Here is a 21,580-nt window from a genome sequence, read left to right as displayed (position 1 = left end):
CCCAAAATGTGGACTGGTGCCAAATGTCAACATGCCACAGATGTCACAAATCTTGAGGGAGCGCGCCATTGGCATGCTGAATGCTGGGACGTCAGTACGGGCCGTTGCAGCACACTTCAATGTCCACCACTCCACCATTAGCCGCCTGAGAACGCGCCTCAGAGAGACTGGAAGCACCGTGAACCGCCCACATGCCCGGCGACCACGTGTGACCACCGCCGGTCAGGATCGTCACACGAGGCTGCAACATCTCCGGGATCGACTCCGACCGGCCACGAGGACTGCCGATGAGACTGTCGGGCTGCATAACAGGCGCATTTCAGCCCAGATGGTGCGTAACCGCTTGAGGGAGGCCAACCTCCGAGCCCGCCGACCACACCGGGGACTCGACCTCACTGCAGTCCGGCGTCAGACCCGACTGAACTGGGCCAATGTTCACTTGCGCTGGACCCTCGCACGATGGAGGAGAGTGCTGTTCACCGATGAGTCGCGGTTCCAGCTGTATCGGGCTGATGGCAGACTCCGCGTCTGGCGTCAGGCTGGGGAGCGCTACACTGACGCCAATGTCCTTCCTCGGGTGTCACACGGTGGTGCCAGTGTTATGGTGTGGGCAGGCATATGCCATGGAGAGCGCACTCGGCTTCATTTCATTGAAGGCAACTTGAACGGGCAGTAGTACAGGGACGAGATACTCAGACCCATCATCGTGCCGTTTGTGCGCCTTCACCATGTGACGTTTCAGCACGACAATGCTCTCCCCCATGTTGCCAGGATCTGCATGGACTTCCTCGGTGAGGAGGACATTGATGTCCTCGACTGGCCTCCATATTCTCCCGACATGTCGCCCATCGAGCACCTTTGGGACGTTCTTGATCGACGCGTACGACAATGTTACGCAGTCCCAGAGAACGTCCGCCAGCTCCGTGTGGCTATCCAGGAGGAATGGGAAAACATCCCACCATCGATAATCTGGTGATGTCCATGCGCCGGAGATGCACCGCTCTGCGTGACGCCAACGGTGGACACACCCGCTACTGACTGTGTGAACTCTGACAGTGACACCTCGGTTGTGTCGGCTGTTGTAGCGCAAAGACTGTCGCCAGAATTCTCAAGGAACTCTTTGAAATTTAATGCTCAATTGTCATGGATTCTATAACCAAATTGTTGTGAAGATTTAGTATTAATGAGTTCGAGGTAAAATAGTAACAATCGCTTGGTGCGTTTATATTTTTGCGCTTGGTGCGTTTATATTTTTGTTCAGTGTATATATCTATACAGTGGGGAGATCAAATATTCGATACACTGCCGATTTTGCAGGTTTTCCCACTTACAAAGCACGTAGAGGTCTGTAATTTTTATTATAGGTACACTTCAACTGTGAAAGACGGAATCTGAAACAAAAATCCTGAAAATCACATTGTATGATTTTTAAATAATGAATTTGCATTTTATTGCATGAAATAAGTATTTGATACATCAGAAAAACAGAACTTAATATTTGGTACAGAAACCTTTGTTTGCAATTACAGAGATCAGACGTTTCCTGTAGTTCTTAATCAGGTTTGCACAGACTGCAGCAGGGATTTTGGCCCACTCCTCCATACAGATCTTCTCCAGATCCTTCAGGTTTCGGGGCTGTCGCTGAGCAACAGACTTTCAGCTCCCTCCAAATATTTTCTATTGGGTTCAGGTCTGGAGACTGGCTAGGCCACTCCAGGATCTTGAGATGCTTCTTACGGAGCCACTCCTTAGTTGCCTTGGATGTGTGTTTCAGGTCGTTGTCATGCTGGAAGACCCAGCCACGCCCCATCTTCACTGCTCTCATTGAGGGAAGGAGGTTGTTGGCCAAGATCTCGCGATAAATGGCCCTATCCATCCTCCCCTCAATACGGTGCAGTCGACCTGTCCTCTTTGCAGAAAAGCATCCCCAAAGAATGATGTTTCCACCTCCATGCTTCACGGTTGGGATGGTGTTCTTGGGGTTGTACTCATCCTTCTTCTTCCTCCAAACACGGCGAGTGGAGTTTAAACCAAAAAGCTCTATTTTGGTCTCATCAGACCACATGACCTTCTCCCATTCCTCCTCTGGATCATCCAGATGGTCATTGACAAACTTCAGATGGGCCTGGACATGCGCTAGATTGAGCAGAGGGACCTTGCGTGCGCTGCAGGATTTTAATCCATGACGGCGGAGTGTGTTACTTATGGTTTTCTTTGATACTGTGGTCCCAGCTCTCTTCAGGTCATTGACCAGGTCCTGCCATGTAGTTCTGCGCTGATCCCTCACCTTTCTCATGATCATTGAGGCTCCACGAGGTGAGATCTTGCATGGAGCCTCAGACCGAGGGAGATTGACTGTTATCTTGAACTTCTTCCATTTTCTAATAATTGCGCCAACAGTTGTTGCCTTCTCACCAAGCTGCTTGCCTATTGTCTTGTCGCCCATCCCAGCCTTGTGCAAGTCTACAATTTTGTCCCTGATGTCCTTAGACAGCTCTCTGGTCTTGCCCATTGTGGAGAGGTTGGAGTCTGATTGATTGAGTGTGGACAGCTGTCTTTTATGCAGATAATGAGTTCAAACAGGTGCAGTTAATACAGGTAATGAGTGGAGAATGGGAGGGCTTCTTAAAGACAAAACTAACAGGTCTGTGAGAGCCGGAATTCTTACTGGTTGGTAGGTGATCAAATACTTATTTCATGCAATAAAATGCAAATAAATTATTTAAAAATCATACAATGTGATTTTCAAGATTTTTGTTTTAGATTCCGTCTTTCACAGTTGAAGTGTACCTATGATAAAAAATTACAGACCTCTACGTGCTTTGTAAATGGGAAAACCTGCAAAATCGGCAGTGTATCAAATACTTGTACATATATACATTTAAAAAAAAAAAAAATATATATATATATATATATATATATATATATATATATATATATATATATATATATATATATATATATATATATATATATATATATATATATATAATCTCTAGCCTGGTGTTGGCGTAGTGGTTGGGGTAGCGGCTTGGGATCCAAAAGGTCCTGAGTTCAAGCCCCGTTGGACCACTGAATTAATACACCAGGGGGTTGACTCAGCCTGTCATCCTTCCGAGGTCCGCGAAGTGAGTACCAGTGTACTGGGCCCGGTGTATGCCCCGGTTAAAATAGGTGTACCATATCCTTGTGTCGTAAGAGGCAACCAGGGTTACGTCAGGAAGGGCATCTGGCGTAAAACCTGTGCCAAATCACTATGCGGATCATACGGTTGATCCGCTGTGGCGACCCCTAACGGGAGCAGCCGAAAGAAGAAGAAGAAGACATATAAATGCCTCTCTCTCTCTCTCTCTCTCTCTCTCTCTCTCTCTCTCTCTCTCTCTCTCTCTCTCTCTCTCTCTCTCTCTCTCTCTCTGTGTCTCTGTCTCTGTCTCTGTCTCTGTCTCTCTCTCTCTCTCTCTCTCTCTCTCTCTCTCTCTCTCTCTCTCTCTCTCTCTGTGTCTCTGTCTCTGTCTCTGTCTCTGTCTCTCTGCCACCCACCCCCCTTGGCTTTCTTTTTCTCTTTGTTCTTTATCTATGGTGCCACATATTTTAATTTACAAACTCCAAGCTTAGGGGCCAAATACAACTTTGTGTGGGGGGTAACATAGGCTATGTGGCCATGACTTCATTCCATTCCATGACCACACCTGAGCAACCCAGCTCAAGCCCGTTGTGTGTGGGGAAATGCCAGCCTGCACATCAGAGCCAAAAGTAGAAGACGGCACCTGGAGAAAGCAAATGTCTTGTTTACTCTCCCCCATCATTATCATCATCTCTAATCTTCCCTTTGTATTGTTTGTGTGCTTGATTAATGACAAGATATCGTCATAAGATTGGCAAAGACTGAGGGAAGGCAACTAGATAAAGCATGATTTCCTTGTGGTTTATTTACTTTACGTTATTTGAGCTCAACACTTCCCTTTTTGCTTTTCCTGGAAATAAATGTGTTTCTATGTGGTTTTATTCTCACTCCGACTGATTCACTCACTCCTGTTAATCCACTCGAGGGTAAATTGGGTTTAAAATGGAAATCTTAAACGTCAATTTGCGTTTTGTGTGGCTGGCGTGTGAAATCCCATCCCATGAGTGTGTTCTTTATCATCATAATAGCGATCATGGCGGGTAAACGGATTAGGATAAAGAGAGCCTCTTAACTGCCCGGTTATCTTTTCAAGTCTAATTACTTGCTGATTGTGGTTGGTGTTAATTTGAGATTCCTGACATTCTTTAAATTCCCTCAGCTCCGTGACGTGTGTCAGGAGGGAGTAGAACATAACACCCATATACCTGACAATATTTCTGTTTCATGTGTGAAATAAGGAAGTGGTTGGAATATGGGCTGTACAGCCTACCCTTTCTCCAGGGTGTGGTCGCATGATGGACACACGGTCGTATTGTCTCCGCAGCAGAGCCCAAAGTACATCCATACGGGTCTGAAGCACAAAAAAGTTCGAATCAAGACCGTTACACTACATATTGCGTATTTCAACGTCCAGCAATTTTTACATTTGGAAGGTTGTACTGCATGAGAAAAAAGAAAGAAAGAAAATGAACAAAGAAAATCATTAATTCTCACTGCAAATTCAATAAGCGCAGTGCAAGGTGGGTCTCAAACACTTTTTTTTGTATACAATGTCGAGGCTTGTTTGGGAGCTAAAAAGCACTTCACATTTGATCAAAACGCAACTCATGCAACCATTCAAACACAGTACCTGAAATACGACCACATGACAATAATTTTTGGTTGTATGCAGTGTGGAAGAAAAATAATTATATTCATTTATTCTCAATTATATTCACTTGTTGTTGTTACTTTTCTTAATTGAACACAGTATAAAACTAGAGGGGGAGCACTCGGTAGAGTGCAAAACCTCCACCGCCAATACTGCTAGGTCACTCAAGTGAACCTGATATCCTATTCATTCAATTTGACGTCAACAGTGCTCACAGAGTTATAGTTTGCAACTTTCCCTTTTACTTTTAACATTTACATTCTCAATTCATTCGTACTCACTCCTCAATTCGTACTCCACATACTCAATTCATTCTCTAAAAAAAAATTGTTAGAGAAAAAAAAACAGACAAAATTTTCTAAGTTTTTTTTTCTCTAACAATTTTTTTTTGGGGAGGGGGGAGAGGTGGGGGGTTAGAAATCACTTAAAACATGTAGAAATGCAAAAACAAAAATTCAAATATTTTATCAAAATGGCCACCATAACGGACATTGGACCAAGTTCAAAATCTAATGGCATGATCCTTGGACCATACCTAATCCCCCCACCAAGTTTCGTCGAAATCCGTCGAGGAGTTTTTCCGTAATACTGTTCACAAACAAACAAACAAACAAACAAACAGACAGGGGTGAAAACAGTAACCTCCGTCCATCTTCGATGGCGGAGGTTAATAAATATTTTTGCACTGGAATCGAATTGTGTGCGAGTAAAATTTCCCTTTCCCCGACAGTCGTTTGACTTCCATAGTGATATAAATGAATATACAAGTAAAGTAGAATTGTATCTTACGAATTCTTATGTGCTTTTATCTCATTGAAACACATTATGTTAAAGACTCGTATCTCCAATGTTTAAATGAAAACTGCCCATACCAGCTGTTGAAAAGAGAAGAACGCCTTGCTGGCGCCTCACTGTCTCGCGGAGATTAAACCAAAACTGGAGCAAACGTTTTGCTATCGAAGAAAAATTAAATATTTGGATGTCAAACAAGTATAAGAGTGATTGCTTCGGGACTCTTGTAGTGAATCATTGAATGTTTTACCTCCGTACATACAAAATTAAAGATTCTCTTTTGTATGGTAATCCATCGTGTGGCAATTGAGTTCTTTTCCACTACAACAGTCAAGGCTCATGGAAGAGCTAGAACACTTAACAAATCAGGACACAATAGAACAAAAAGAACAGTAGAGAGATTGGGGGGAGGTGCAGACACCAACAGCAGTGCTGAAGGCCAAGATAGAGGCAGACTTGCGTAAATAATGGGTGTGGGGAGAAATGGGGGGCAGGAGAGGATGTGCAGGAAAGGATGCATGGGGTGGACAAGATGGATACAGAAGGAAACTCTCAGGAGGGAAATCTGGAAATTTTGAAGGGGGAGGGATTGGGGTCGGGGTTTAACGGTTAACGAGGGTAGAAAAGATCATGGTTTTAGATTGCGGAAGATCTGAGATGGTGGTGAACAGTTGTCTTGAAGACCTGGAGCGAAAAATGAGGTTAAAGAGAATGTGGAAGTTGGTCCCACAGGTGGGGAAAAAGAGGAACAAATGATTGTGGGTGAGCAGTGATCCTGGATTTTGGGAGTTTCATGAGAAGGGGGTTGATTGATGGTGGACTGCATGTACCCTGCAGAAACCCGGGGGTGGGAGGAGAGAAATATGAAAAGAGCAGATGGTGCAAGACGAGAAAGGAGGCGATAAGAAGACACAGAGGCCACCGAGCTACCTGTGACAGACCCAGAGACTCAGCTTCATCATGGGAGATTATAATGATCCTGAAGGCCGCAAGATGTGAGACGGGGTGCCAACCCACAGTGGAGAGCAGTACTCCATCAAGCTGCAGATGAAGGCCTTGTAGGTGGATCAGAGTTCAGGTGTGTCAAGGAAGGGCTTTCATGATAATTTTCACGGTGTGTTCTCATCTCATTCTCATCACATCTCACGATAATTCTCATGCAATTAAGTCAAATGGAAAATGTGACCACAACTACTCAAGCAGAGATGTGTTTGCAATGATAAATCATCCCTCATAGTGTGTTGTCAGGTGATTTAAAAAAATCATATTTGACAATTCAAAAAACATCTCGGTCGCATTAAGATAATGAATCACAAAGACTTTGATGTACATCTTCAAATGGCTATGCACTGCTACAAATAAATCAGGTACGATCGAGGTAGGATCAAGGTGATACTGTTGCGAATCTGGAAGCCATGAGCACACAACATACAGGTCCTTTAGATCAGTTATATCGGTAAGTACATGTGCCAGTTGAGGTCCCGACCCTAGTCTGGTGGGTAATTAAATGTTCCTGTGCTGTGTAGTTATTTTAATAGTCAGGTTTTCTTTTCGTGTATTTTTACACCACCAACATCAACGCCGACGACACCGCATCACCCTCACCTTCACTTCGCTTCCTTCACCTCGCTCTGGCCGCCATCAGGGGTGGGCGGAGCCCCTGCAGAAACATGTTGCTCAACTTCCCCGACTGTGTGAGGGGCGGTCCTTTGGAAGAAGGCGGAGTTCGGGGAGGAGCCGCGAAGCGGCCCTCGACCAATCGGCGTGCAGCAGGTGGGGCGACCGCCACTCAGCCAATCCGGGCCCGCGACAGGAGGAAAGGGGGCAGCGTGACGTCACCACGCCCCCGGGCCAATCAAAGGGCTTGCTGCCTGTTTTGGCCAGTGAGGGAGACGAAGAGCGACTTTGCGCGCCAAAACCAGCCAGTGAGAGAGATGGGTCGCGAGGAGGCGCCCCCCCCTCTCCGAAGCGGGGGGTATAATTATAGGCATGGTCTGCGCGTTGTTCTCCTGTCGTTCTCCGCTGGTTCTCGAAAGTGTCTGCGCACGGAAGGTCTTCTCCCGCCAGCCTTCGCCTGCCAACTTCGCTCGCTTGGGTCGTCCGGATCGTGCTGGGGGTCCAGTTCGGGCCCGAGGACCTGGTCCTTGAAGACCGCACGAGGCGGGCAGGTCCAAGACAGGTCAATAAAGACCACCTGGTCCGACCATTTTTGGGTGTGTGCGTATGTGTGTTTGTGGCACCAGTCAGTAAGTAGTGAATTGTACAGGTGCTTTCTCGCTGTATATCATTGCCTTGCTTTATTCGGTTTAGTTCTGCTTCTTGCGTGCTTCCCTAATTCCCCCCATTATTGTTGTATAAATGAACCCCCATTTGTGAAATGTTTTCAGCTCGTTCGTGTCAATTCCTTCATTGACTTAGTGTGTTGCGTGCTGGGGAAAATTAGCAAGGCCACTGCCGTGGCCGTTGTAATGGGACAATCGGGAGCGACGGTTGTCGGCGATTAAACCGCTCGGAATCGCACACGGAAGGAGCGCGCTCAGCGGCTCATTTCCGTACGAGTTCCGTCGAGGGTGTGAAGACTTGGTAGATCGCCACGTGGTCCCTAGGTATTTTGACAATTTGGCAAATAACCCTGTACCACGTGGTGGAAATATTGAACCTTCACGGTCCAAAACAAAGGACCCGTCAACTCCGGACTTATCCGGGGCGACGATCTGAATTCCGGGCAATCGGTCGAGCCGACTCTACTGCTCCGTCTGGTGAACAAGGTCGTCGGCCGACGTCCCGGCCCCGCAACAATACCTCATCAAGAAGGCAAGTCCATACCTTCAGCAGGGGAATACCATGAGAAGTGGACATCTCATCAATTCCACTGTAGTTCCTGATTTTCGAGAATAAAAAGTCCATCTCAACCTTGAACTACCCTTGGAGTAAAGTGAACACTGATAATTAATCTACAGTGAAGCATCAATTCAAGTTTGGGGCTGCATTTCATCTAACAGTATCGAAGATTGATGCAAAAATTGATGGCCGACCAAATACAGGATTAATCTGGCGCATCGGACCCTCCTTGAAGAAAGTGACTCACTGGGTGAGGATTAATCCTTTGGCAAGAAAATGAACCAAAGGTTCCAGAATATATGGTGAAACAACATGTTGACATTAAAAAATTCCAAGGAAACACACAATATCGCAACAGTATAAGCTTATAATTGAAAAAAGCTGGACTTTCTAGTCGGTAAAGCTGACGTTTTGGCGAGAATCTACTTGGCTTACCCTTTGGTCACAGCAGATGTTAAAGTGACGAAGAAGCTTGAGCATCGCCACATGACCTCTGCCGGTGGTAAGGTGAGTTGGTCTGTTGACCAATCCGAGCGTTATGTGACAGTTGCAGACGGCGTGGAAGAGATGTTATAGCTTTGTGCCACGTTTGTAACAGATGAAATCACAAACCACCATTTTTGTTGAGAGATGGTGATTCAACTCTTTCCCAAATGGATTCCTTTACACCTCCAGCAAACCACTTCTTTTTTTCTCTCTCTGTCTAAGATAATCACTTGACTTATCAAAGCTGGGACCATGCAGGTTCAAGTGTGCATTTACGGCAGAGTTCGTGATGTACAACAGAGTACAGCAGAGACATGTGACACCCGGATTGGTTGACAGACCAACTCACCTTCCCATCGGCAGAGGTCACGTGGCAATTCTCAAGCTTCTTCTTCACTTCAACATCTGCCGTGACCAAGACGAGTGGATTCTCACCGAAACGTCGACTTTACCGACTAGTAAGTCCAGCTTTTTAAATTATAAACTTTTAATGTGTTAATTTGACTGGATGGATAATAACAATCTGCATCGATTTACACAATATCACAGTTTGTCTTGTACCATGTCGAGGTTATATGGAAAATGAGAAAATGAAATGGTATACCAAGTAACTTGGCTGAATTTTGGGGAGGAGTACAGTTCTCATCACAAAAACGATAGAGTGCATACCTCCACCCGGCTGAACATTTTACGTTCAATATCCCGCCGATAGGCCAGATCTACATCGGGACCTGAACCAAGATCTACCTAATCAGCTTGTTCTTGTCACCTAGTTGTGTCATAACTCGTCCACAACTTTTTGAAATCGCATGCTACATATCGTTTTTGGCTCCATCTTTTAATGATGACAAATCACTTGAGAAATTTAAAGATTCTCGTTTCTGGATCCGGATTCGGATCCTCACTAAAATCGAATCAATTCATCCTCTTCATACACCCAACCTTTCCACCAAATTTCGTCTGAATCTGTCCACAACTTTTTGAGACATCGTGCTCACAGCCAAACACAGACAGACAGACAGACAGACAGGTGAAAACATAACCTCAGTCCACCTACAGTGGCAGAGGTAAAGAGAATGATGTGATCGAGATTATTGGGGCAATGAATGTTGTTAACAAACCCGGAATATTTTAACACATGTATGTGTGTGTGTATGTATGTATGTATGTATGTATGTATGTATGTATGTATGTATGTATGTATGTATGTATGTATATATATATATATGTATTAAAATATCTCAGATACTTTATACTTGTATGTACGTATAAGTATCAACGCGACCAGCAATGAGGTATCATAAACCTGAGAGATGGGCTCCTCAAGACGTAGCAAGGTCATGATCGAGGCACAGCTAATCTTAAAGGATACACTAGTCAATGTTATGCATGTATGGCCTTTTTGTTTCGGCTACTCTTAAAGGATGTACTAGCCAATCTCATCCGTGCATGGCCTTTATGTTGTGGCTACTCTGAATGGTTGCATGGCCTTTATGTCATGGGTACTTTTAACCAATACACTGACCAATCGTAGGCTTAAATTTTTTTTTTTATACCTTTGATTGTAAATTGCTCACTTGGCTCGAAGAACAGCATCTTTTCCAGAAAATGAACAGCATCTTCATGAGTTACCTTAATAGGTGTGTACCAGTGGGTCTGCGGTTGCACAGGAGCCGTAGGAGGAGATCGTGGAGCATTCATGTGTAGAGCCTCCTCCTCGGGTGGCATGGAGACCACGGCATTCTTAGCTTTGGCGAGTTTGGCTCCTTCCTCTGTTGAGCCCTTGTCCCCCCAGCGGACCTGTTCCCACAGCACATCGGGAAATCATTAAAAAAACTTGATTCTGTTTGTTATGCAAGTCAAATAGTAAAGGTGCACCTAAGCATATCACCCTGGTGAGGTTGAGATTCCCGACGGTTCGGTTTGCAGGGTCCAGCATGTGCTAGCGGTACAGCTCGGCTGCATTCAAGATCACCACATAAGGTAAGTAGCACATTTTCCGAGGGTGCGTTCCCTGGTTGGGGGGGGGGCACGGGACCCCCATTTAAATGGTTGTTAGACGGACGGACAATGGGACTCGTGGTTGCTCGACTGGCATTCGTAGTTGCGTTGTTGCATCACAACCCACCATGGGGTGAAGTTATTCGCTCCCAGCGGCCTCAGGTCTGGGTGAGTTTGAGGGAAACCAGGAATTTCCCCCTCGTAGAAGGCTCGAGCACCGAGACGGCACCATATATCTATGGTACTACAAACTTCGCGGAATCCACACTATGATTCAGGTAAGATATCTAAAACCATAGTCTGGAGGGGCTTGAGCATGACCTTGTCGAGGATCTTATCAGCAATTGATAGGAGTGAGATACCATGGTAATTGCCACAGTCCTGACAGTTACCCTTTTTCTTATAGATAGTAATAATAAAAGCATCCTTAAAGTCTTGTGGAAGTTCCCCACATTCCCAAAACATTGAAATATGTCCAGCAGTGCACTGAGGAATATATCATCACCATATCTGTAGACTTCAGCAGGAATTCCATCAAGACCAGGAAGCCTTATTATTTGCCATGCCAGTCACTGCAGTTTTAAGCTCATAATCAGCATGGTGTTAAGTCCCCAGTGGATTGGCCAACGAGGAATTGAATCAAGGATAGCATCGTCTGCTCTTGAGGGTCGATTGAGCAGTAACGAATGGTGTTCCATCATGCCTGATATATCTGGCTTATCTGACAGTGGAACATTGCCATGAAAAGAGAGAACAGGGCTGCTAATCAATCGGCGTGGGGCACACACCCTTCAGCGACTGAAAGACACCCCGAGAGTCACCACGATCAGCCAAAGCTTGAATTTCATTAGCTTTTTCAGCGCATCACCAGCCATTCTCCATACGTCATAATTCCCGTTGGAGGTTCGCCTTTGATTGGGCCTGTTGATGAATTGCAGCTGGAAAAGACGGGTTGTTGAGCCGCACTTGAAGTAAAGGGCTGCATGATTAACAGAAAGTAGTTCCTCAATCTCTGAGTCACTGTCATGAAACCAGTCCAGATTTACTCCATGTGGATGCCCAAATGTTATTCTGCTGCAGTATCAACAGCAGAGTGGAAAGATGCCGAAACATAATTTGTTGATTCTTCTGTAACTAATGGAGCAGTCTCCAAATATTACTCAATTCTATGCACAGATGGGTTCTTCCCTTATCTGTGTGCAGTTTAGAAATGTTGAGCCGACATTTTGGTTTTGGTGGCTGGCACAGACGAGGCTCATGAAGATTAAGCTTAAGGACAAAGTTGATGAGATTGTGGTCCATGGAACAATCGGCAACACACATTGCTCCAGTGACACATACATCTGATAGGTATTTTCTTCATGTAAGAATATAGTCCAACAGGCGCCACCGTTTAGATCTAGGGCGCAGCCAGATAAAATACCACTTATCAGGCATATCGAAAAATCTGATGGCAACTGCAAGGTCAGTTTCTATACAGTGATAGAAGTAACTCCCCATTGCTGTTACATTTGCTTCACCCAAATTTGCCTAACACCCGACCACAGGACCAATGATCACTGCCAACATATGCATTAAATCACCCAAACCCAAAAGTTTGTCTGTGGCTGGTACTGATCGAAGAGTACAACTCAGCTCTGTGTAAAACCGCTCATTTACTTTATCACTGCGAGACAAAGTTGGTGCAAACACACTTCCCACTGTGGCAAAGGTAGTGTTACTACGTGGGATACAAAGTCACGAGATGATCAGAGATATTTTTTGGAAATTTTGTGTGCTTTCTGCAGACAGAGTTGGCAACAGCAAAGCCGACACCATAGGTGCCTTGCCGGTCATCAGAGCAACATAACCAGTAGAAGGTGCAATTCTTCTCTTGAAGCTCCCCAGCTTGTGGAAGCCCAGTCTCCAACAGTACATCAATGTCGATATTATAATGAGCAGGTTCCTTTGACACCATTGCAGTGCACCTACGTGATCTATTGTTACTATTATTAAGGAGTGCTCGAACATTCCAACTACCCAGAACAAGTTTTATCTTCTTTGTTTGTTGATTTCACCCACTCAAAAAGGAGTCCCAATGACCATGGGCTACCAGCCAGAATATATGGTGGATGAACCTTTTTTTACCCCACCTTTTCTAGGGGCCTCCACAGATTGGGGCAGGTGGGCCATCCCTGAATCGAGCCACCCGATCACCTGAAAAGGATCTCACGCTGCCAACGTCCTGAACAAGCGTGCGACCATCACTCCCAGACCACTCAAGTACAGAGATCATGCTACCAGAAGCCAGATACTCAAACCTCCAGTACTGACTGTGTTACTCTGTTGCCATGAGTCTTGATAACTCTCAAGAGTGCTTAGTGTGGTTGCAATGTCCTTGCACAGTCTTTAAGTAGTCTATGTCGTGCAGAGGTAGGCTACCTCTCTGGGCTGACTCTCCTTGGTCCCAACGGAAAGCTGAAGCTTGACAATTGGAAGGTGTGCCGTTTACTTGCAGTACCCAGCTGAACTATAGCTTGTATGGCCCCTGCATTTGTCTGACAAAAATTAATTGGGGTAATCTGCTGGGCATTAAATGGGAGTGCTGCCAAAAAGTTGGGAAGTTTCACCAATGAACCACTCAAAACACCCGCTAAAGCGTTGCTGCTGCCCAGCACTAGATTCCCAGTAATCCATAAGAAAAACCCAGGGGTCTAGAAATTAGGAACAGTCCTCAACTATTTAGAGCAAATGGTCCTCTGCCGTTGTGACAGTTGTCTGAATGATTGCCAGACGACCACTACACCACCCTGTTCCATTGATGGCTTTGCTGTTAACCCTGGCTGAGGGGCAGACCAGGTCCTATTCCTTGCCCAAGTGTGCCCTCTAGGCTACCAGATGCAAGGAGACACCTCCTTTTACAGAGGCGATCAGTGATAAGTGATCGGCTACTGTGCAGCTACCAAATTATTCCATCAGATATTCAAAAATAATCAACAACACTTCACCCCAATCCAAAAACTTGTAGATGCTGCTAACTAAATGAAGCACCAAACGGTCTTTAAGTTTCAGATAATCTCATCAAGTTAAAAAGAGAAGTGGACATTGAGTTGGATTAACACAGATGTATTCAAAGAATTTAATTAATATACAGTGAAAAATAATCTCATCTGGTAATGTGCCACCATTGCCAAGCGGTGTGTAAGGAATTTGAATGAGTCGCATTATTGCACATGGGTAAACTGTTGAACAGCTGTGCACGTGGTTGGATGAAAACCTCGCTTGTTACTCGATTGAAAACATTTTCAAGCATTATTTTGAAGATAACGTATCAAACCAAATCAAATCAAGTGGTGAGAGACGTACCTCCATTTGCTTGATACCACCAACGCCACCACCACCGTAATATGAAGCATTGACTGTTGGCCATTTCTTCTTGGGTTCTGGATCAGGGATTTCTTCCTGGAAGATGGTGCAGCAACAATTTGATTCTCAAGTTCAAAGTTAAAATAAAATCAACTTGTGGAAATTTTTCCTTTACATAAGAACCAAAGAAAATTTACATATCCATCAAAAGCTTAACCAACATTATGTACAGATATCCAGTTCATTATCACTATAACTCGGTTTCATTAAACTGCACTAATTCTTGTACTGTACACACCGAGTTCATTATCACTATAACTCAGTTTCATTATACTGTACTTATTCTTGTACTGTACATACCCAGTTCATTATCACTATAACTCAGTTTCATTATACTGTACTTTTTCTTGTACTGTACATACCCAGTTCATTATCACTATAACTCAGTTTCATTATACTGTACTTATTCTTGTACTGTACACACCCAGTTCATTATCACTATAACTCAATTTCATTATGCTGTACTTATTCTTGTACTGTACACACCCAGTTCATTATCACTAAAACTCAATTTCATTATACTGTACTTATTCTTGTACTGTACATACCCAGTTCATTATCACTATAACTCAATTTCATTATACTGTACTTATTCTTGTACTCTACATACCCAGTTAATTATCACTATAACTCAGTTTCATTATACTGTACTTATTCTTGTTCTGTTCATACCCAGTTCATTATCACTATTACTCAATTTCATTATACTGTACTTATTCTTGTACTGTACATACCCAGTTCATTATCACTATAACTCAGTTTCATTATACTGTACTTTTTCTTGTACTGACATAATTTATAAAAGTAAAAATGTCAACTTGATATTTGGTGTAGTCATGTGTAATCCAGTTTGGCTGTGAACAAAAAAGGTGGACATACATTGGTCAATATGTTGTACAAAGAGAACATTCTTTGGAGGTTGTGTACAAGTTTTTCTCTTCAATTTGTGTCCAAGTGAGACAAACCGCAAGACAGCCTGTATACAGTGCCAAGCTACACAGAGGTTTTTCCACCACTTTAATGGTCACATGATGATCAGGTCTGTCCCTTTTACCGATTGGCTAAAGTCATTTATTATGATGTTAACCCATTGGTGAATTGCACAGATGTATCATCATGAAAAACAACATGTCAGATTTTTTTTCATGACACACATGTGAAACCTAACATGTCGTGAAATGTCAGACTCTGGCTGATGTTCACACATGATATGAAACATGTTTTCCCACAATATATTGGGTAAAAGCTGGACAGTGTCCAAAAACCTTAACACATGAAGGATACACTGATGGGAAGCCAATACGAGAAGGAAAAACAAAATCTACTTAAAAATTAAAATTGACAATATTCGTTTGAAAAAAGGAAAAGTTATATTATAAAACTTATCAACACAAATTATAAACGAGAAGGGGACTCAGAGGAGTGCATACCTCTGCCACGTAATGGCTGATCGACGAGAACACATCAGAACCATCACGTTTTTGAAATATCATGCTGTACAGTACTATATCGTTTTTGGCCCGAATCTCTCAATGGTGAAGAATCTCACTTCAAAAATTAAATAATTCTCGTATCCGAGTCTGGATTCGGATGTTCATCAAAAATGAATCAATTCTTCCTTATCACACAGCCAACATGTCCATCAAGTTTCATCCGAATCCATCCAACTTTTTGAGATATCATGCCAGACATTAGTTTAGCCCTACCACTCAATGGTAAAGAATCACTTTAAAAATATTATCAGATTCAGATCCGGATCTTCACCAAAATCGAATCACTTCTTATTTGTCACACACTGAACCTGTGCACAAAATTTCATTCAGATCTGTTCACAACTTTTTGAGATATCCTGGACACAAACAGACAAAGGGGTGAAAACATAACCTCCTTCATCCTTGGTGGCAGAGCTAATGAAGATTATGAAATAATCAACCTCTAACTCATACAAGTTTCTAACAAAGGGATGTTGTAAGTTTTACCAACTATTACGACCGCTACTATTACTACTACTACTACTACTACTACTACTACTACTACTACTACTACTACTACTACTACTACTACTACGACTATGACTACCACAACTGCCACTACAATGCCTTTCTTACCATCATAGCTGTGTCAGTGAATGTATGTACACACATAACACTCTACCTGCTTCGGTGCAGGTGGTGGTCGTGGAGGTTCATTCACCACCTGAAATAAGAATTTTACAAATGACTATACAGCAAAAACAAATCTTTCAAACACTTTGCCATCTGCACTTTTATAAAAATGACTGCTTCGCAACAGTACAGATAATCAAACGGAAGACCAAGAAGGAGCCCAAAGAAGTAAAGAGCAAAGATGGCATCATCAGGAGGAACCTAATAAACTGCTAAATATTAAAGATAAATAAAAAATTGATCGTCCTCAACTCAAACTATGTAGTCTGGCTTTAAACTTCCCATGTGGAGAGTAAACGGAACATTCAAAAAGTTCATAAAAGACGTACTCAAAATAGTCGAAGGGATGGTACTATATTTACTTTTCAATCCTTTTCAATCCATACATCTCCTTATTTAGGTATAAGCAAATCTCATTACATATATATATATATATATATATATATATATATATATATATATATATATATATATATATATATATATATATATATATATATATATATATATATATATATATATATATATATATATATATATATATTTTTTGGATTGACTTGGTCTATTGTGTCACACATTCATGTTATATTTTGAAAACAGCTCATATAAATAAATGTCAAATGGAATATCATTATCAACTCTGATGTAGCAATGATATAAAGCAACATTTCCACTCTTCCAGCAGGAAAGGCTCGTTGCTCAGGAAGGTTAACAGATTTGTTACCATACCATAACAATCTCCTCTTGCTCCATCCTTTGCTCCCTCTCCCCACCCCCCATGCACCCTTAAAATGCTCTCACAACCCTGGCGAGATGAATCGCATCACTTAGCAACCAACGGTTCACCCCCATCTGTTCAGCTTCCTCCCCCTATCATGAGCGGCTGGCTTATTTTAATAGGCGAGTGAATGCATGCAAATTGTAGACTGAACTGAGTCGCCCACCACTCCCTTTTGTTCTTATACAAACATATTTGATAATGGAGCTATTGTCAAGCAAGCAAATTGCAAAGAAAAGTATTTATCTGAAGAAGATAACCTTCTCCACCACCCCACCCTCAATCTATTATTTGCTGTAGTGGTGCCAGAATATTTTACCAGCATATTGTCAGTCCAGGGCCTTGAATGACTAAACATCAATGAAGGCATAAGGCCTTGTCTCCACTAACAAGAATGTGCTGTGACTACCTCGTGACATCAGCAGCTCTGTTCAGCCAAGTCACGAGAGAAACCAGGATGGGATTGTTGTCCAACAAACCTGCTAATTACGAGAGATCAAGTTTGGGATATATATGACGATTACAATCGTATCGATGTTGAATCGGTATTGTGTTTACATTACATTTCAAATGGCATTCCGTCCTTGGCTTTATAACAGTTACACAGCTTTTTGTAGGCATTATTTTATAATTTGCAGTAGGTTGTGGTAGCAGCCGCTTCTTCCTGGATTCTAACCAAATACAGCCCCCACCCGAAACTGCAAGCGATTAAAGGGAACTGGGAACTGCACATGCCGGGAATATCCCACAGATAGCTGGCTGAAGGCTAAATTTGGACAGCTCGTCACATGAGTGGTGGTCTTGACATGCCCTAAGTCCCACACGTGTCTAACACGCATGATTAGCCAAAGAGATTATCTTATTTAAGAAATTTCCCTCCAGGGTTTCAATTAACTGAATCATTGGCACAGAAAAGATGGCAGGAATAGCCACAGGCGTGACTCAGAAAATATAAATTATTTAATAGACACCCGAGACAGAATCAACACAAAGATACAATAAATAAGCATAACACTTAACTAGAACGGCACTCGTTAGAACGCATAGTCTCGCCTCACATGCTCATTATGAACAAACATACCATTGTTAACTGAACACACGACTATTATGGCCCATATACCCGTATCATCCATGTACCATATATTGCCATTATCAGTGGCTTTATTGATTATTGATCGATTATTAGGAAATTTAGCAAACACTTTTGTGCACATCAAGGCTAAATTGTATCAATGAAGGTGGATATGAAAAAAATTTCAAACTATATTGCCCATGGCGAGTCCATCATATGTAAGAAGTTTTATAATTGATCTGTTAAGCGGTTCCGGAGGGGAAGATTTTTAAAACATTTTTATTTTCAATCCAATATGGCTGCCAGACCACGTGACTGATGACGTCATAAATATAATTCTTCACTCACATCATGTCGTAGATCAGATATATGAAGTTTCAGATTTTTTTCAGATATGGATTTCTATTCAACCAATTATGGTTGGAATAGCACTCCACCTATGATGTCATCGTGATCATGCTATATACACCATGGGGTGTTGACACGTACCACGTTTCAATTTTTTTCATTCAACAGTTTCAAAGAATATGATGTCCAATTTTCTACCTTTAATCCATTATGTCTGCCATACCATGTGATATATGACATCAGAGTTATCAATACAATATTCTCCATGGAGAGTCCTTCCTATTTGTAAGGTTTCGCTTTAATTAGACAAGCGGTTGCAGAGATTTTTAAAGCGACAACAAATAAATGTGGATACACACGCACGCACGCACGCACGCACGCACACACACACACCTATACGTGCAGAGAGATGGCCCTGATCTCAAGTCTGAGATTGAGGGCCTTCTTCCATTGCAGGGTCAGTAGAAGTACCATGTCCAAGGTCGAGTTACTTGGGCTGAATCCAAATTGGTGAGATTTGAGATGAGACTGTTGGAGAAAAGGAAGGCTTTTCATATCAACTGCAATAATGGATTCCATGACCTTGCTGAGGATTGAAGTAAGCTGATCTGTTTTTGTACCCTTTTATGTAGTGGTTTCTTCTTCTTCTTCTTCTTCTTCTTCTTCTTCTTCTTCTTCTTCTTCTTCTTCTTTATGACAGCTTGGCTGCCAGGTAGCTATCATTTTGGTGGGTCGCGGTTGTGCCGCTGATGCTGTGCCCCAATACCAGTACACTGGTAGTCATTTCACTGACCTCAGAAGGATGACAGGTTGAGTCACCATACCTGGTGTTAATTCAGCGGTAAACGGGGCTCGAACTCATGACCCTAAGATCCCAAGCAAGCCACTTGAACTGCGAAGCCAACACCAGGCTTATGTAATGCAGTGATGTGGGATGATTTCCAAGCAGATGGAAGATGACCAAGCGCAAATGATAGGGTGAAAAGAGCAGAAAGAGTAAGTGCAAGAGCAGCAGAGCAGGTTTTTTAGGACACGTGAGCCAATGCCGTCTGGTCAAATTGCAGAGTCGAGAGTTGCAAGGTGCAAAAGAGAGAATCCAGGAGCAGTTCATTATGACAGTTAAGGGTGGGGCACCGAGAGTGAGGGGTTTGGGACAAGATTTGGAAGCTAACAGAATTGAGGCATTCGGCCTTCTCACAAGCGGAGTCGGCTGTGGTGCCTTTTGAAAAGAGGGAAGGGATGGAAGGGGAGCATACACCAGACAGACTTAACAAGGCACCACCAGGTTTTAGAGGAGGGAGACAAGTCTGAACGTTCAATCTTGAGGTTGGACAGATGTTGTTTTCTGGCTCTCCTGAGAGTGGACACATATTTGTTGCGGTATTTTTGGAATGCACTGAGATTTCTTTAGATCAGATTTGCCTTCGATGAAGAGATGGCAAGTTGTTTCAAAGTAACTGCCTCATCACAGTATTGTATGAGGGTGGGAAGAAGGGGAAATAACTAATGATGAGATGGGATGAATCTGTGCATAAGAGAGAGCAGGATTTTCTGGAAGAATTCCCAGGCTGAGTTAATATCAGGGGCAGTAGATATGGGAGACCAGTCCTGAAGAGATGGCTGCTTGCGGTCCCTGCCAATCAGCACGAGTGAAATACCAGACTCCATGTCCAAGGCAGCTCTCTGAGAATGGCCAGACAGACTTTGAGATGGTGGGAAGGGGGTTGGAAATTTAAAGAGGGGACATGAAATGGAGGGATGCTGATTCCATTCCCAAATTGGACAAACAGAGATAAAGATTTATTTTGTCGTATGCAGCCTGTGGCTGCTTGGCCGCTTCATTTTTTTTATGGGCGCAGCTGTGCCACTGATGCAATGCCCCGTTACCAGTAAGCTGGTACTCATTTTGCTGATCTCACAAAGATGACAGGTTAAGTCAACCCACCTGGCGTTAATGCAGCGGCACGACAGGGGCTTGAACTCAAGACCCGAAGATCTTAAGCCATCCAACTTAACCATTAAGCCAATACCAGGCTAAGCGATCAGATTTTTTTTTGTTGAAGGCACCGAGAAAATAAATGTCGTGCTGTTCATGCGGGTGGATGTTTGGTGGACCAAGTGCTTAGCTGACAGACAATTTTGAAAAATAATCTGTGTAAAGAAGAAGAAGGAAAATATATCGTGGTGAAGAACAAGAAGAAGAACACGTGTAGCATTCCTGACAGAGATATAAGGGAAGAGAAGCATTTTCAAATGGTTTTAAATGTTGTTAAAGGAAGTAGGATGAAGTATTTATATTTAATAAAGATTCAGTTTCGAGATTTTTTTTTTGTATACTTGGTCAAGGCTCATATAAGAGCTAAAATATGGTAAAATAAACGTTTAGAAAAGAGTGGGGAGGGGGCCAATGTACAACAGGAAGTACAGGCAGAAGAAAATTCAAGCAAGATGAGATCACTGCAGAGTGGAGAAATAAAAATTGTTTGTTGGTTTTGATTTTTTGAAGTGAGGAGGGGAAACAGGATAATGTTGAGGAGGTGGATGTAAAATATTTGGGAGGAAAGAAGCAAAACGAGGAACACAGAGACAAATAATTTTCACGCTTTCTATCCGAGGCTGAGTTTGGCCTTGAACAATACAAAACAATTTAAACAAAAGATAGCGCAAACAATGTACGATCCAACATGAATTATTGGACAGGATATAACAGCAGCACCGGGAGGAAGATATAACGTAAAAACACGACAAATTTGGTTCGGAAAACTTCGCTTTAATGATGTGAAAACGGCAGCTGCACATCATATCAGCACGTGCCAAAATCCCGGACGAAACAAAAGTGTCTTCCATCCTCTTGCCTTCACAGTTATTCGATCTGGCCATGATGGTGCAATTTATGGTATTTCTCATTACAAATAGT

The 21,580-nt window shown here is 42.9% G+C and overlaps 1 protein-coding gene across 6 annotated transcripts in view; it reads right to left on the bottom strand.

Annotated features, from left to right (window-relative positions):
* Positions 1-4,317: 4,317 nt before the first annotated feature.
* Positions 4,318-21,580, bottom strand: part of ANTXR2 (ANTXR cell adhesion molecule 2) — a 130,195-nt gene continuing 112,932 nt past the window's right edge. For 4 of the 6 annotated variants that reach the window (XM_085883456.1, XM_085883452.1, XM_085883454.1 and 1 more), the window contains exons 14-17: positions 16,443-16,496; positions 14,241-14,336; positions 10,527-10,694; positions 4,318-4,475 (exon numbers count right to left, since the gene is read on the bottom strand). In XM_085883456.1, the coding sequence (XP_085739582.1) occupies positions 4,347-4,475; positions 10,527-10,694; positions 14,241-14,336; positions 16,443-16,496 (447 nt within the window). In that variant the 3' untranslated portion in view covers positions 4,318-4,346. The remainder of the gene's footprint in view (positions 4,476-10,526; positions 10,695-14,240; positions 14,337-16,442; positions 16,497-21,580) is intronic. The other 2 variants (XM_085883453.1, XM_085883455.1) reach the window with 1 other exon arrangement.

This window comes from Eptatretus burgeri, chromosome 5, assembly GCF_056783735.1.
Source record: "Eptatretus burgeri isolate ZD-2024b chromosome 5, Ebu_testis_v1, whole genome shotgun sequence".
NCBI classification, from domain to species: domain Eukaryota; kingdom Metazoa; phylum Chordata; class Myxini; order Myxiniformes; family Myxinidae; genus Eptatretus; species Eptatretus burgeri.
This window is presented reverse-complemented; position numbering and strand designations above follow the sequence as displayed.